Source organism: Gopherus flavomarginatus, chromosome 25, assembly GCF_025201925.1.
Source record: "Gopherus flavomarginatus isolate rGopFla2 chromosome 25, rGopFla2.mat.asm, whole genome shotgun sequence".
Lineage (NCBI taxonomy): Eukaryota > Metazoa > Chordata > Testudines > Testudinidae > Gopherus > Gopherus flavomarginatus.
Genome location: NC_066641.1, coordinates 3,186,715 through 3,204,763, shown reverse-complemented (window position 1 = coordinate 3,204,763; position 18,049 = coordinate 3,186,715). Strand labels below are relative to the sequence as shown.

Here is an 18,049-nt window from a genome sequence, read left to right as displayed (position 1 = left end):
CCCCCTTGTCCCCTGTATCCACTCCCCATCCTAATGGGGCAATTCAATTTACCAAAATTAATTTTGCATTGCTTAGTCCTGCTTGCTAGGCAGGATTTTTGGTGGGAAAAACTAGTGACAGATGAAGGTATCATACAATTTTGGACAAAGAATAGGAGAGCCCAAACTTCGACGGTACAGCATATTGAGGGGAAATGTGAATTTGAGGCATTTATGCTTACTGGGCGTTTGTGTCTTTATCCTGTGACTGCTGAAGTCAGTGGCAAAGCTCCCACCAACTTCAAAGGGTCCGAGGGCAAAATTTGGGACCCATTTCCTTGCTCTTGATGCTGTCTGAAGCAGATATCAGACAGCATGCTACAATGCAGTCATGAAAAATATGATGCAAAACCAGTAAAAAAAACCCCACAAGAATACTTCCAAATGCTCCCACATTTACCAGGAAGCTGCCATTAACATCCTAACTGAGCGTGGCTACAAAACTTGGGACAGGGAAGCTTCTTTTACTTGTCCAAGATGGCTACCACTACTCCAGTTTGAGTGCTACTACTGGATGAGGGCTATCTCCTCTCACCATAGGAGCTAAGTGTTGTAAGCTCTTACAGACAGGATGACCAGGTGTCTGGTTATCAACTGTAACATCTGGTTGAAAAGGGATCCCGGCAGCTCCGGTTAGCACTGCTGACTGTGCCATTTACTGTCCCGTTGGCAGCACCGTGCAGCAGGGCTAAGACGGGCTCCCTGCTAGCCTCCACACTGTGCGGCTCCCGGGAAGCAGCTGGCATCTCCCCCCTCCAGCTCCTACGCATAGGGGTAGCCAGGGGGCTCCACACACTGCCCCTGCCTCAAGCACCACCACCGCAGCTCCCATTAGCCAGGAACCATGGCCAATGGGAGCTGCGGGGGTGGTGCCTGTGGACTGGGCAGAGTAGCCTGGCCGCACCGCCACATAGGAGCAGGAAGGGGAACATGCTGCTACTTCAGGTAAGGGCCACCTGAAGCCTACACCTGACCCCCTTCTGGGCCCCAACCACCTGCCCCAGCCCCGGTCCCCCTCCCACCCTCCGAAAACCTCAGCGTCAGCCCAGGGCACACTCTTGTAACCCAAACCCCTCATCCCCAGCCCCACTCCAGAGCCTGCACCCCCAGCCGGAGCCCTCACTCCCTTCGTGCCCCAATTCCGTGCCCCAGCCTCTGAACCCTTCAGCGCCAGCCCAGAGCCCCCTTCTGCACCCAAAATCCCTCATCCCCAGCCCCACATTAAAGACTACATGCCTAACCAGAGCCCTCAGCTCCCCTGCACCCCAATCCCTTTTCCCCATCCCAGAGCCCTCTCCCACACCCTGAACCCCTCATTTCTGGCCCCACCCCAGAACCTGCACCCCCAGCCCAGAGCCCATACCTCCTCCCACACCCCAACTCTCTGCCTCAGCCCAGAGCCCCCTTTCACACTCCGAAGCCCTTGGCTCCACTCTCCAAGCCTGGAGCTCCCTCCTGCACCTCAAGCTTCTGCCTTAGCCTGGAGCCCAGTCCCATATTCTGAACTCCTTGGTGCCACCCTCAAGCGCAGAGACCCCCCCCCCCCCGAGTTGGAGCCCTCACCCCGCACCCCAGCCCCCTCAACCAGCCTGGTGAAAATGAGCGAGGGTGGGGAGAGCAAGCCACAGAGGGAAGGGGGATGGAATGAGCAGGGGCAGGGCCTCGGAGAAGTGGCAGGGCAAGGGTATTCAGTTTTGTGTGAGTAGAAAGTTGGCAACCCTACTTACAGATCAAATCATGACAGCGCATAAGTGAAACTGCAGTACTTTTAGGATACAGGGACAGCCTGGAAGGGACAGAACGGGGATAGTTTAATTGTTAATAGGGGAAACTATTGCCATTCAGATTCACAAAGTGACTCCCAGGAGTAATAACACCCCATGCTGAGCAGTGAGTCACTCTCTCAATCCACAGGGTAATAATCTTCCAATTAGTCCTAGATTCCAAGACCAGAAGGGACCACTGTGATCATCCAGTCTGACCTGCATAGCACAGACCATAGGAAGTCCACAAAATAATTCCTAAAAGAGACCTTTCAGACAAACATCCAATCTTGATTTCAAAACAGTCAGTGATGGACAATCCAACATGACTCTTGGTAAGTTATTCCATTGATTAATTATAATCACTTCAAAAAATCAATGCCTTATTTCTACTCTTGAATTTGTTTAGTTTCAACTTCCAGCCATTAGAGCATGTTAAATCTTTGATAGACTGAAGAGCCCTTTGCCATATATTTGTTACCCGTTTTGGCACTTACAGACTGTAACCAAATCACCCCTGAACCTTCTCTTTGTTAAATAGGTTGAGTTCCTTGAGTCTATCACTGTACAGCATGTTTTCTAATCCTTTAATCATTCTCTTCTCTGAATGCTCTCCAATTTGTCAACCTCCTTCTTGAATTATGGACACCAGAACTGGACACAGGATTCCAGCAGCGGTCACACCAGTGCCACATACAGAGGTAAAATAACCTCTCTATTGCTACTGGAGATTCATCTGTGTATGCATCCAAGGATCACATCATCCCTTTGGGCCACAGCTTCACACTGGGAGGTAATGCTCAGCTGAACGTCTACCATGACCCCCAAATCTTTTTCAGAATCATTGTTTCCCAAGATAGAGTCTCCCATCCTGTAAGTAAAGCCTACAGTCTTTGTTCCAAAGGCAGATATGGACATTTATATTAAAAACACATTGTGAGCTTCCACAAGTGATCAGATTGTTCTGTATCAATGACCTGCCCCTTAATTATATATCACTCCCCCAATTGTTGGGTCACCTGCAAACTTTATCTGTGATGATTTTATGTTTTCTTCCATGTTATTAATAAAAATGCTAAATAGCCAAGAACCAATTGGGGGGGGCACTAGAAACACTCCTGTTCGATGATCATTCCCTGTTTACAACTACATTTTGAGACCTATCAGTTAGCCAACTTTTAATCCATTTCATGTGTGCCATGTTAATTTCCTATCTTGTAGTATTTTAATCAAAATGTCACGCAGTACCAAGTCAAATGCCTTATAAAAGTTCAAGTATTTTACATTAACACTATTAACTTTATCAACCAAACTTGTAATCTCATCAAAAAAAAAGAAATCAAGTTAGTTTAACAGGGTTTATTTTTCATAAAACCATGTTGATTGGCATTAATTATATTACCCTCCTTTAGTTCTCTATTAATCAAGTCCCCTTATCAACCACTCCATTATCTTACCCGTTTACCCTTTTTAAATATTGGCACAACGTTAGCTTTCTTCCAGTCCTCTGGAACTTCCCTGCTGTTCCAAGACTTACTGAAAAGTAAACCTTCAGTCATTCTTCATACATTGGCATATTGACTTTGCTACTTATTTATTTTTGCATTACCCTCCTTTGCTCCTCTTCTGCATCAGCAAAGAGCTTGCGAATGTTGGCCTCAGACTCTCCTACATATTTGTTGAGGATTTCTGGACCGTTGACCACCTTGGGTTCTCTGGCATTCAGCATCTTGCCAATCTGTCTAGCCATCAGTGTTTTACCACAGCCTGGCGGTCCATATAGCAGGATGCCTTTCACGTGCTTGCAGCCTAGAAAAAAAAATGAAGCATAAGAAGCAGGGTAACTTAAAGATAAAAAAGAGTGACTGTTCATGGGAAATGGAAGTTTTTCTGTGAGCATAACCCTGAGCCAGTCAAGGCCGTTGCATTTACCTATGCAGTTTGAATAGGAGCAGGGAGAAGAGAAAATGTGTTGCTAAAAATGGCTCCTGTACCTGACACACTAGGCCTTTCCTTGTTCTGATTCTGGAAACTCTTAATAGATGAATATATTTTTAAGGTCAGTGAGGACCATTAAATCCTCTAGCCTGACTTCCTGCATAACGCAGGCCACAGAATTTCACACAGTGATTCCTGCATCAAGCCCAGAACTTTTGGTTGAGTTACTGTTTTGTTATTCTTGACTTAAAGATTTCAGCTGATGGAGAATCCAACACGTCCCGGGGAAGTTGTTCTACTGGTTATTGTCTTAAGTTTTAGTTTGAATTTGTCCACCTTTAGATTTCAGCCTTTGTGTGCTAGATTAAAAAGCCTTCAACTTTCCTTCTCCCCAGGTACATATTTCAAGTCATCACTTAATCTTCTTTTGGATGAATTACAGTGAGCGTCTTAAAATTTCTCTAACTGTAAGGCATGTTGCTCAAATAAGTCTGGTTTACCATGTGATCCCGATTGCTTGTACAACTGACTTCTCATTTACCAGTCACAGAATATATATCATGGAATATCAGGGTTGGAAGGGACCTCAGGAGGTCATCCAGTCCAACCCCCTGCTCAAAGCAGGACCAATCCCACAGTTTGTGTCATCTGTAAACTTTACTAGCAATTATTTGATATTTTCACACTACGCACAATTAGACTGTGGAACACATTGCCACAAGATATCACTCAGGCCAAGAATTTGGTAATATTCAAAAGTGGGGTTGGACATTTCTATGGATACCAACACTATCCAGTGTTATAGTTAACATAGTAATTTCTGGAAGGAATATAAAACCAATGCTTCAGAGCTCAAACTCCACCAGAGAGGTCCTTTGGGGCCATCTGCCTGTCCCAAGTCAGGATAAAGGAGGAGGGTTGGGCGTGGGGCTAGTAACTCCACCCTGTAAAAAAATCAACCTGCTACAGAAACGCCAACAATAGAGACAACAGAGACTTTTACCCTGGAAAAAGAAGGGTCTTCAATTTGAAGATGCATGACGCTGGGTGGGAAAAGCCGTGAGGAAGCCACTAAGCCTACTACCCTTCTTGCAACCAGGAGGATTATCATAGGCACATGGAACGTGAGGACGATGTATGAGTCAGGAAAGACGGCGCAAGTTGCAGCAGAGATGAGGAGCAACAACCTGACCCTATTAGGCATTAGCGAGACAAAATGGACGCAAGCGGGACAGAGACGACTGTTGACAGGAGAGCTGTTGCTGTATTCAGGACATGAAGAGAGCGACGCACCCCACACACAGGGAGTTGGCTTCATGTTGTCCAAGCAGGCACAGAGAGCACTGATTGGTTGGGAGGCACATGGTCCCAGGATCATCACAGCATCCTTCAGAACTAAAATGAAGAGGATTAAGATGAATGTTGTTCAGTGTTATGCTCCAACTAATGACAGCAAAGAGGAGGCTACTGTATGGAGCTGAAACCTGGAGGACAACCAAAACAACCATCAGGAAGATCCAGACCTTCATAAATAGCTGCCTCAGAAGGATTCTCCAGATCCACTGGCCAGACACCATCAGTAACATCCACCTCTTGGAGAGGACCCGTCAACTCCCAGCAGAGGAAGAAATCAGAAGGAGAAGGTGGGGTTGGATAGGACATACACTACGCAAGCAGCCAACTAACATCACTAGACAGGCACTGCAGTGGAACTCCCAAGGCAAGTGGAAAAGAGGCCGTCCAAGAAACACCTGGTGATGTGACCTTTAGGCTGATAGCAAAAAAATGGGCTATACCTGGAATCAGTTAGAACGAATGGCCTAGGATAGAGGACTCTGGAGATCTGTTGTTGGCGGCCCATACCCCGATTGGGGTGACGGGCGTGAGTGAGTGAGTGCTTCAGAGCTCAAGCCCTCTATTAGGTGTTAGGTTTAGGCAGATTATCCTACATCTACATACTACAGAGTTTCTTGCTCCTTCCTCTGAAGCATCTGGTGAAGGCCACATTCTGAGTCAAGGCACTAGATGGTCCATGGGTCTGATCCAGTCGGACTATTCCTATGTTCTTTCACGTCACTGATAAAGATATTTAACAGCATTAGGCCAAGAGCACATCCATGCAGGAAACAGCACTGGATCCATCTAGTCTGACTGCCTACATTGCACAGGCCAGAGAATTTCACTCAGTGACTCCTGCATCAAGCCCAGAACTTATGGTGGGCCTAGAACACAGAGTTTAGAAAGCCAGTCACTGCCTGTTTTTAAGTGATGGCAAATCTATCACTCTGTGCTACGCATTTGAATACAGTTGGTTCAAACATAGCTAATGACCCATATGAGAGAAAAATATGTATGCAATAAAATACTATGATGATCGGTGACAGTATAAATCCTAAGACAGGTAAATAAAAATGGGCATCTGGTCAAAATAAAACTATAAACTTTTATATACAAATATGGAAAGCTTAAAAGTAAAAATAGATGAATTAGAGAGCCTTGCAATGGAAGACCATGATATATCCATTACGGAAAGATGGCGGAATTAAAAAAAAAAATCTATGGGATACTGTAATACCTGGCTATAGACTAGGCTGAAGAAGTGGGGGAGGAATGTTGGGTTGAAAAAGTTTCTACAGAACAGTGAGAAACATTCTGAGTGTTGAGACCCACCAAGCTAAATCAGGACAGATACAAATACCAAGTTGCAAAAATATTCATAGGGCTATAAATACTGCCTCGAAACAAAGAAAAGGAAATTGACTGCAAAATGTCAAGAGAGATCAAATAGGCAGCATCGTCTAAGAAAATGATAATAGAATTCAACTACCTCCAGATAAACTGGCCAAATGGCACAATGGGACAAAGTTGACAGTAGCAACAGTGTGAAATGTTAAATGATTGCTTAGAACAGCTAGTTCTAGAGCACTCAAGGGAAGAGGCTTAAACAAACACTCATAAATTAATTCAAGAATTAACTGGAGCTGAGCCATTAAGTAAGAGCAACCACGATAGACTCAGGTTCAGCATACGCAGGGGCAAACAGGCCGTGTGCCCAGGGCCCTGCAGAAAGGAGACCACAGCAGCGATGTATGAAAAGGTATTTTATCCAGGCTCTGATGAAAACTGAGTCTGAAGTGCTTCAGGAAACTGAATTTGCAGATATCATTTGTGACTTTACTGCTCACAAATCTAGAAAATGATGCTTTTAAACCAGCAAAATAAATATACATTTTCTTCTATTACCCCTATGTTGTGTTTTCGTTCACAATAAAATTTTAAAGACAATAATTACTATTTATTTTCTACTGTAATATAATAGGGGTGCCAAATTTGGAGGGGCCTGCAAAGTCATTAAGATGCCCTTCCTAGGGAGATGTGATGTGCCATAAACTGATCGACCCTGAACATTAAAGGAAGATTTCATTACATTAGGCGGCTTCTCAAAAAGGCCCTAAAGGAAGAAGTAAAATCCTTAGATGTAGCACGGCTGCAACTTAGGAAAACATGAACAATCTTGGCAGCACAGATATAGCAGAATAAAATTGGTACCAGACAGGCAAGAAATAAACCAAAGTAGCTATCTATTTCTATTTATGGATGAGATTTTACATGCACAAGCACGTCCCAAGGCTTCCCATAGTAACCCTAAACCAGCACTCCAGCAAAGATGCAGGATTTAGGGGCTCAGATGGCATGGTGATGCACTCAGTGTCAAAACACAAAAATCTCAGCTAGCTATTCCAGTCATTGTAATTGAAAATTAAACCTATCGCAGCTCCATCATACGCAGCACTGTGAAAAACTACACATATACTAGGGATTGCTGCAAGAGCCTGAATTTTCAGCTGATGATGACAAACGGGGGGCAAAGAGAAAGACTCACACAAATGGGTTTTAAACAGCAGAATGCAACTTTATGAACTGTAATATTAAAGACAGAGACTGACACTCTCCAAACTACCAGGCATTAAGTAGCTCCAGCGAAGGGTTAAATGGCCGCACACCATAAAACTAAGGCACGAAGGAGCCTTCCTTGGCTAAACCCCAGCCATTCAATTTGTGATTTAGTCCACTACTGAATCTCACCACCCTCCCCATGTGCGGGAGGCTGGGGCACGAACAATCAGGAGCTCAGAACGTGCAGACTTAAGACCTCACAGGCTAACAGAATCCCTTCCAGCCCCTCACCCATACTTGACATTTGACATGTATTGCTCCCCAAACCTTCCCTACTCTTCTCTATCCTGAAAACAGTGCTCCTGTCTCATGCTTATTAGCCCCATCCACCAGGTCTCCAAGACCCTTGGGATATGTCTACACAGCAGCTAGACTCCCACGGCTGGCTCATATCTGCCAGCTCCGGCTCGAGCTGCAGTGCTGTTTCATTGCTGTGTACCTTGCAGGAGCCCAAGCTATGAGAGCCTTTCACTGCTAAGGGTCCTAGAGCCCGGGAGTCTACACAGGAATGAAACAGCCCTGCAGCCTGAGTCCCGAAAGCCTGACTGAACTGCCAAGGGCCAGCGACAGGTGTCTAGTTGCTGTGTAGACGTACGCTCAGAGGAAAAACCCACTGGACACCTTGCCAATCTTGCCCAGCAGAAGAAAGTTCTTTCTGGACCCCATACAACAATAGGGTTAGACTGACAGCAAGCGTGGAATCCCAGCAATGACACCCCCACCACCTATAGGCAGGGAAGCTTTTAGCAGCAAGAATGGCTGCTGTGAGCTTGAGAATGCTTGAACACATGGATTCACTGGAGCCAGCCCCACTCCATGCACCGTTCCAGTGGAAAATTGGGAGGCCAAAGCTACTTGGGAAAATTGGTACTGATATATTTGAACACGTTTCAGAACTATGTTTGAGTCCCAGTAGATTAGATCAGTCTAAAAACATATTTAGAAACCTTTGAGTGTTTAATTGTTCTATGGAGAAAAAGCCATTAGTCATTGGAACCAGTTCAGTGCCAGATATAGCTAACTACACAGATCATGTTTATTTTCAGAGATTAGTTTCCTTTTATCCATGTTGACTTTCTGCTTTATTGTTAGATTATTTTTTCTAGTGTAAACCCCATATTAAAACTCTTGCAGCATTTAATATACTGGTTAATAGAGAAGTAAGGTGGTCACCTTTTTAAGGTGCCAAACTGGCACCCACAGGATCTGAGTTCAATTTCTAGTGCTGCCACAAACTGAGCAATCTTGGGCAAGTTGTGTTAATTTCAATTTGAATAAATGTGCGTTGCAAGGCATTGTCCTTGATCTGTGTTAGTTGGTTTCTCTGCTGTGTTTTTCTTGCGCCTGTCTTATGTTTTCATGTTGTGCCTATACTACAGTGAATAAAAAATTCTGTAGCTTCAGAACAGAAGAATACCAAAATGAAGACTATCCAACCCTCTCAAGCAACCTCAGAAAACTACCGTTCAGTTTTGTTACACATAGCAACAAAACAAATTTTCTGGGCTGAGAAAACAATGAAACTGTTTTGCCACAACAAAGATGTTATCAAGAAAGCTGGATTCAGAAAAAAACAAAATACTGGTAGCAAAGGCCATTTTACACAGGAACCAGCAAGGCAAATGATAAATTACAAGTGACTCCTGTCCAATTAGTGTCAGGAGAGGAACTGTTAACACATCTGTGGGAGAATATGATCTCCTGTGTAGCCAAGAAGTGAGAGGCAGGATCTGGATGATGAATGATGCTTCGAAGGGGAATCCCAAGCACAAAAACCAAATACACTTAGATGGCTCCACTGTGCTCAGAGCTGAGGAAGGCAAACAAAAGGCTACTGGCAAGTCAGGACACGTGTATACAAACATTTGAGAGTTTCTTGCAACAGCTGTATTGAATGCTTACATTTTTATGTAGAATACCTGCAAAAAGGGGCATGACGAGAGGAGACAAGCTTCTCATACTAGCCAAGTTCTCTCTCTTCGGACCAATTCAGTTTCTCTAAGGTTGTCATTTTATATGCTTTTTGTAGAGCTTTTAGGGACATCTGGAGTTTTGAGCTCAGTTCCACCTATCATCATCATACTTGCTACAAACCTGTCACATGCTTTTAGATATGGGTTGATGATTTCTCTTCTGCAGCTACAAGGAAGGGAAACCTCTTGTTCCCCATGAAATTTATACATAAAGGGCTCATCTCACCTCATCCTTTGTGACGGGAATAATGGCACTGGGTTGTGGGGGGTGTGTGGGGGAAATGTACCAAAAAGAAATTTTACTTGCCCAAAGCTGGAGTTCTGAGAAAATACTACAAAGACTATTCTCTATGGAAAACCAAGAGCCAAAACCTACTCAGGGACTCCAACAGGTTTGCAGGAGAGTTAGTTTGGGGTGGCGGGATATCAGACAGCTGCTCAGCAAAGGGAGCAGTTTCCTCCTCTCTTTAAGCAACCACAGACAGTTCACTTTTCATAAGACTCATTTGACATTGTTTGAATCAGGGAAATAGGAAAAATCAGAGCTCCTGAGCTGTCACTTGGCAGCACTAGTTTAGTCATGTGGGATTTATAGGCACGTTTCCCATGTAAAGGGCTAACCGCACAGAGAGCAGTTGAGAGGGAAAAGTGAAGTCTCTAGACACAGGGATGGCGCATGGCATGTTATTTATGTTTTCATGGCACCTAGGTACCCCCGTCAAGGACCAGGGTCCCTTTATGCCAGGCTCTGTACAAACACGCACCAAAAAGACAGTCCCTGCCCTAAAGAGCTGACAACCTAAGTATACAACAAGAGACACCAGATAGCTCCTGACAGACTGGGGAGCACAAGGAAACAACAAGACAGTGCTGGTCAGCATGACAGGCCATGGTCTCAGCACACCAGCTGCCTAGCCACTATCACGCTTTACATCACAGACCATCGCCACTCACCACTATTGCAGAGTGGCAGGTTCCAATACACCATACTCCATCTGGACACAACTAGAAAGCTATTTACTGAGCATTATGAGCCCAGGACCCGGAAGTACTTAGTCCTGTCCTGAGTGCAGAGGACTGACCTAGATGACCTCTCGAGGTCCCTTCCGGTTCTATGATTCTAAGTGCTAGATCCCCACTCCAACACTAACTCCTTCTGTGGCCTTGGCAAGTCACTTCACATTTCTGCCTCTGCTTTCACCATCTGACAACTGAGGACATTACTAATCATCTGCTTCACAGGGATGTTTGTGTTGCTGAATCGCACTATGTGAGTGCTAAATTCTCTCCCTATGAAGTGAGAACATTTCTTCTGGAAGTCAAAGCAATGAATTCCTTTCAAACAGAAATGCTACCTGCTGTTACAATCAGAAGATTTTCTTGCACAACTACAGCTACACCTGGCCAAAATTTGAAAACATTTAAAACAAACAGGCCCTGGTTAAAATCGACAGGTGATGACAGACCACAAATGTTACATCTTAAATCACAACTCAGTTCCACACACAAAGCAGGAGTTTTGATTAAGTTTCATCTCCATTTTGAAATTTATCCAGATCAGACCAGCGTGGCCAAATGTCAACACTATTAAGCAGATCTTATAAACTCAAATTATTCTCTGACCAAGCATTTCTAACTGGCTAGGCTTAGCATCAGGACTACCACTAAATCTAAGGTCATTCATGTAATGGATACTGGATTATCATGCAATTTAATTACCTATTCAGACTAGCAATAGGCATGCCATGGGGAACTGCAAAGCAAGGAAACTACACAGGTAATGAAGTTGGGGAAAACTGATGACGAAGATCCCAAAAGACAATGGCAGAGCCACCCCTGTAATGGAACTGTGACAGAAATCATAAATGGAGGCTCGAGCCAGAATGACATTTAGCCACAATGAGACTAAGTTTAATAACCATGTATTTATCTCTCTTAATACTACCTCTTCTCAAAAGATCAACACAAAATTGCCTTAGCGGGTAAGGGGCTTTCCTACTTATGGCATAATTCCTCCTTGAATTAAAATCAAAGAATTCTGGTATGAGGTTACCATTCAGGTGCATCTACATGAAATCTACATCTGCAGACAATGTACCGGGTCTCGTGTACAGTGGGAGAAAGATGATTTATATATTGATCTCCAAGCCAGTTAGTGTATGATTAGGGTTCCAAGACTTTACCTGCCATACAGAAAAGATTTTCCATTAACACACAAATCTCCCCCTCCACTCCCAAGTAACGTATGCCTTCCATTATTGCTGCCTAGATCCACTGCCTTCAGTTGACCCCATATAAGATTTAAGTGCTACTGACATGAAGTTAAACTGCTTCTTCCTCAGAAAGTAGGAACATGCACAGGGCTAGATCTTAAGCAGCCAGCTGAGGTTTTAATTTAAATGGACCCTGCAGAACAGACTGACAAAACAAATCACATATTTCTCCAAACATTTCTTATTAGGCCTCTGTTAATTTTCTCCTTCCCGTCACCATTATCCACTGCGTGGCCATGTTGTTTTTTTTTTAAGTACATGTATATTGCATACAGAAGGCACTGATGAGATTTATGGCACTGACGGAACATTTATCAGTTTCTTTCTGATGGAATGCGATAAAATGGAAAATAAATCAGCCCAAAGTATGAGTTCCCAAAACATACAGTGCCTTTGGCTACATGATCAAAACACGTGGTCCCAAATGGGACTGCGATAGCAAATTCAGAGTTGATATGAAACAGCCTAATCTCAGGCTTTTAATAATCATTGCATCATCAAGAGACAGAGACTGCCCTCATCTTTTAACAGCTTAATAATAAAAATGAAGCCAGATAGCTAAGTTAAGATTAAAGTAATATCACTGGATGGCTTCCAGATCTCAGGGTCTTATATTTATCTATACATTTCATACCTCAACTGGGTGTTAACATCATGGCCTTCCGCAGCCATTTTCTGCAATCTTTAGAATAATGCTAGATGCTTGGTCAGTCTAAACCGCAGTGTCTGTAAATAGCACGGATACTTTTTAAATAGGTGAACACAAACGTACTACAAAACAAATCCTGATATCAAGGAGCCGCCAGGTGCTCAGGACATTATCGATGCAACACATCCACTGGCTGTCCACACAAATCAGCCAAGGGTCCCTTTGGGGAGAAAGGAACAGTCCTTCCAATCATTACAGCTTCTGACAGCGCAAGAACTTTCCTCAGTTCACAAAAGTGGTTATAGACTCCTTTTGCCCACCTTACTGGGGCCGAATTCAGGAGTCGCCCCCCAAAGGACACTAAAGAGCAGTTCTTCTTCTCTTCTTAGCAGCCCTTCTCTCCTCCTCCCCTCTTGGAAGCCTTTATTTCATTTCACAGCTTTCCCCACTTAAGAGGCAAAGCTGTCTGTTCCACTCCCAGCATCTTAGCAAGGAATCACTACCAGCTCTCCAACCCCGGTCTGATAGCGCAGACAATTTCAGTGCTACCTTCCTCTCTTCCACCTAATGGAGTGGTTTAGCCCTTTCTCAGCTCACCTAGGGATGTGGCAGCTGCATCTAACAACACAGGACTTCTACTGAAGTGATCATATCATCAGCTTAGCTTTGCTTTGGTTAATAGGTAATTGTTTACCTCCCAAGTAAATAGATCTTGGCTGTCACTTTAATACATGTTTTAAAGCCGCCTAACAAAGCGATGACTGAGGATTACAGAGGACAAGTTGCTTGCCACGGTCTCATGAAATCTGAAGTTTACAGCTAAGTGCAAGACCAAGTAACCTGCAATCCAGCTAGCAGAATGATGATGGAATTTTTTTAAGTTCTTTGGTGCAAGAAACATGCCTTATCTATGCTCCATAAAATGTAAAGCAAATTTACAGCATTATTTTTGTTAATATTAAAGCTAGTAGCAGAGCTAGAACCGAGCCATGGATTCCTGACTTCCAATTCACTGCTCTACCACAAGCCACACTCCCTTCAAAAAAGGAAGGTCTGGTAATCTTTCAACAATGCTGCTCTGGTGCCAGTTAAAATGGGGCTGTAGACAAGACTGATTCAGTATCAACAATTACAGGTTTCAGAGGGGTAGCCGTGTTAGCCAGTATCAGCAAAAACAATGAGTCGTCCTTATGGCACCTTAGAGACTAACAAATGTATTTGGGCATAAGCTTTCATGGGCCAAAACCCACTTCATCAGATGCATGGAGTGGAAAATACAGTAGGAAGATATAACTCCCATCTTTTCATGTACTGTCATATACATCTTCCTACTGTATTTTCCACTCCATGCATCTGATGAAGTGGGATTTAGCCCACAAAAGCTTATGCCCAAAATGATTATAGGAAACCTCTACTCTCAGAGATCCTGGGAAAGCCCTCAGATGGCTGAATGGAGGCTCACAACTGAAAGACAAATAAAGTAGCACATTACAGTATGAGAAGTTACATCAGTCATTTACATAACTGCTAATATTTCCCCAACTATTTACCAATAATACACACAAAAGACAATCATCCTTACTGCTACCTGACTAGTTACCAGTGAAGGTTATGAGATAGTTTCAGGTCTTCAATCATAGCTTGAATCTCACTACAGAAGATACTAAGTGATCACCTGCACACACACACAGGGAGTGCTGAGTATCTAGTGTGTGCAAAGCCTACCTTGATTGCTCCAGATATCTTAGATTTAAAAGTCAATCTTTCAGATCAATCCAGGCTATCTTCAAAGTCAACTTTCCACAGCACTTCATATCAATAGGACAGCATTTTACTGGGGAGTGGGGTAGGAAATGGAGAAGAGGAGACCAAAGTCGCACTTCTATCTATCCAATTGTGCACTTCCTATGGTTTTTCATTCTAATTTCATTTTCGGCATCCCTTTCTAGAGCTGATACAAGGACCAAGCACTTGTTTCTCAGTTTGTTTTCCTCCTAGTGTTTTTCTCTGATCTCATTATCAGCTTTGCTGTTGTCAAAGTTTGTATCTAAGCTACTGTCGAAGGCCCTTCGGCTCTGGCCACTACTTTGATTGAACTAGAATGTTTAAGTTTTTGTCACAAACTCTAATGATTCCAGAGAGTTCCCTGATAACCCTATGGATTCTCTTACTCCTTCTAGTGTTTCCATTCTTCTTAAGATGGCCGTGAGTCCTTTCAGTAACCTTGGTGTTGGTTTCACAAACACGGGCTTAAAAGCTCACAGTGTCTTCAATGGAAACTGCTCACGCACAGGCACAGTTTTGCCCACTGATTATTTTAATTAAAAATAAGATGTGAACATGCACAGATGGTGTAGGAAAGGAGATCCAGGAAGGGTGGTAAATAAGATAGGAGTTTGGACACATAGTGCCTCTCTCAAAATCCATACCACACTGTGGCAGAGTAACCACACATGAGCCATAGCAGAGAGAGCAATCAGGTCCAGGTCTGAAGGGCTCTTGCTGGGCTTTTGTTTACCTTTAGGCTGTTTGGTTCTGCTTGCAGCAACGAAAGGCTCCCTGGGGAAGCTCAGAGAACCAGCAGGAGGCTGAACTAGACAAGCATTTCCTAGAACCAGTGCTCTTGTCAGGCTCTTGCCTGGAGATTCATTCACAGATTCCAAGGCCAGAAGGAGCCATTACAATCATCCAACTCCTGCATAAGACAGGCTGCAGAACTGTCCTGAATTAATTCCTGTTGAATTACAGCATTTTCAGAAGCAGCAAAGAGTCCTGTGGCACCTTATAGACTAACAGACATATTGGAGCATGAGCTTCCGTGGATGAATACCCACTTCGACAGATGCATGTCATTTTTAGAGGCATTCTTCTTTTTTTCCTAGCATACTGACTTATTTAGGGTAGAATAATTTTAAAGAGCTTCACACGCATTCTGTTTCTGGATTATTTGTAAACTGCAGGAAATAAACACTTCTGCACAGAACTGTTGTAGCCTTTGGATGGCTAATCTACCCTGTTCTACACATCTCTGCAAATACAATGGATTGTTACGTAAGAATCTAATATGAACACATATAGCATTTTGCACAGTGCTGTCCTCGTTCGTGACTGAGGCTCCCAGGCGCTATCACAATACAAATAATGAAGCTACAGGCTAATGCAGAACCTTGCCAATCAGAAATTGTCCTACCGCCCAATATATTCTGAATTAGATTACTTCCCTCACTGTGCACTTGCACTGAAAAGTCCTCCATTTACCCCAATAAATTCCATATCCCTTGGTCTATCCAGATCAGTATTGCATTTTGTTTTGGGAAGTGATCATGTGAGGTTGTTTAACTCATATTGTCAGGTGGTAACCAAAGGACTATTTTAGCACTGGTGTTCTTAATTCCAATCAAACCCATGGCAAATGTTTGTCTGTTAAGATTTCAGCTCACATACACCAGATAGTTCTGAAGTCAGTGCAGTGCCAGTGTGCTCTGCAGGTATGACTGACTAATATTGACTTATATGCTTCACTTCCAGAACATTCTTTGCTTGTTATGGGAACCACACACAGTTACAGGAAATTTATATTTTATTTTATGCTGCAAATGGTCTAGATCGCATCTATATAGTTACAGGGCTGCGACTGGCATATTTATTGCATTTTGCATATAAGGCATAATCTGTGAGCACTTAGCAGAAAACAGGAAAGGGTAAGTTTTGCAGTCCAGACAGTGAGCAATTGTTTTCTTTTTTTCCCTAATAAATTACATGCAGACCTGAACAGATGTCACACTGGCATTTGAGATCTGAAATATAGTTGAAGAGCAAGTTATGACTAATGCAGAAAAAAAAATGTCAGAAAGCATTTTTTCAAATTTCAGATAAGCTTTTTAGCCCTAGGGTTCGTCATAGATAGAAGGGGAGTTCCGCTGGGTGTCTTAACATCCACTTACCTGTGAAATGCCTCTTTGAATAGTCTGGATAAACTTGCGCTGGTAACTATATTTATTTATTTAAGGCCTGGCGATCCCTTTAGCTCACTGCCTTCCAATATACTATTGCTCTTTCAAAGACCTATCATTTTATTAATTTAAGTTCACTTAATATAAGAAGAAAAGGAAGGGTCTGAACACTACACATTATGTATACAGGCACCTCGGTCTCTGGATTTAGCAGCCAGGTTTCTGACCTCTTCCAGATACACTGATGCCCATGAAAGGGTTACACTGGTAGAGCTAGCTGCTCCATGTAGTTGCTAAGTAACAGTGTCTTGCTCTCAGGGTACTCTCAGCCAATGAGAATATTCTGGTAATATAATCCTACCTTGGTGTTCCACTGGTTAGTGTGCGGTCATTCAATATCCAGCTGGGAGAGGTACGTGGGTGGAGTTGTACTGGAACCAAGATGAAACTTTCCAGTTTACTTCTGAGGTTTCTGTTAAAACTCAGCTGAATTCATCATTCAAACGCGATGGGTTAAAGGGCTTTGCATCTCTGGTGTGAAGATGATGCATTGTAGTCATTTCAAAAAGTAAAAGTTTAAGGTGATTAGTGCCAGAGTCCATCATTTTTTCTCTGTTCCATTAAAAGCCTAAACTTTATTCAGTGAACAACTACATGTCTGAATCACAGTGGGAGCAAAGAGGTGAGTTATACTTAACTGATTAGGTTTCTTTGCTTTCCACTCTCTAGAAATCTGATCGTAGTAACATAAATGGAAGAGCTAAATATTAGTAGTACCAAGCGCCTTTGGCATCTCAGCAACCATCCCTGGACAGGGATTTCAAGCAATGGACATGCCACGAAAGAAACTGACTTCATCATCATCAGAAATCGCTCCACAGTGAAATCTTACAAAGTCTTCAGCTGTGCAGAAGCACCAGTAAACTCAGATCATAGACTAGTTGTCATTCAGTTCCAACTGCATCTCCTAACTCCTCACAAGCCAGACAGTACAGTGTCCAGCGACTTTCCAAGGGCTCTGCTGAAGCTGTGAAATACACATCATAGGCTATCAAAGATCACATACGTAACCTTAGTATCCCGTTGGATGAGGCGGCCATCACCTGGAGTGGTATATGTAATGCTACATCACACACCACCACTTGAAACAATCAGCCGCTGCTTCAGACAGTAACATAAGAAACCTTGGCTTTCTGAAGAGATGGCTGAATATTAAGCAAAAAAGGTAGAAGCACAGAAGCAGGGAGACGTCCAACAACGTAAAGGTTAACCGGCGTTTTTTGGGCCATGGCAAAACGTGACCATGAGATTTACATCAACATTCTGGTCAACAAAGCGGAGGACAGCCTAAAGCACAACAATCTGCATCTCGCCTATAGAGCTATCACGCTCCTGGCTGGCAGCCATAAACAGTCTTCCAACATCCCCATGAAACCACACGGCTCTCCTTGCTCATCAACAGATGAAGTCCTGGACAGATGGAAAACAAATTTTGAAAGCATGC

General features: G+C 43.4%; 1 protein-coding gene across 2 annotated transcripts in view; it reads right to left on the bottom strand.

Annotated features, from left to right (window-relative positions):
* Positions 1-18,049, bottom strand: part of NSF (N-ethylmaleimide sensitive factor, vesicle fusing ATPase) — a 155,258-nt gene that overhangs the window by 78,826 nt on the left and 58,383 nt on the right. For both annotated transcript variants that reach the window (XM_050934943.1, XM_050934944.1), the window contains exon 9: positions 3,412-3,611. In XM_050934943.1, coding sequence (XP_050790900.1) covers positions 3,412-3,611 — 200 coding nt within the window. The remainder of the gene's footprint in view (positions 1-3,411; positions 3,612-18,049) is intronic.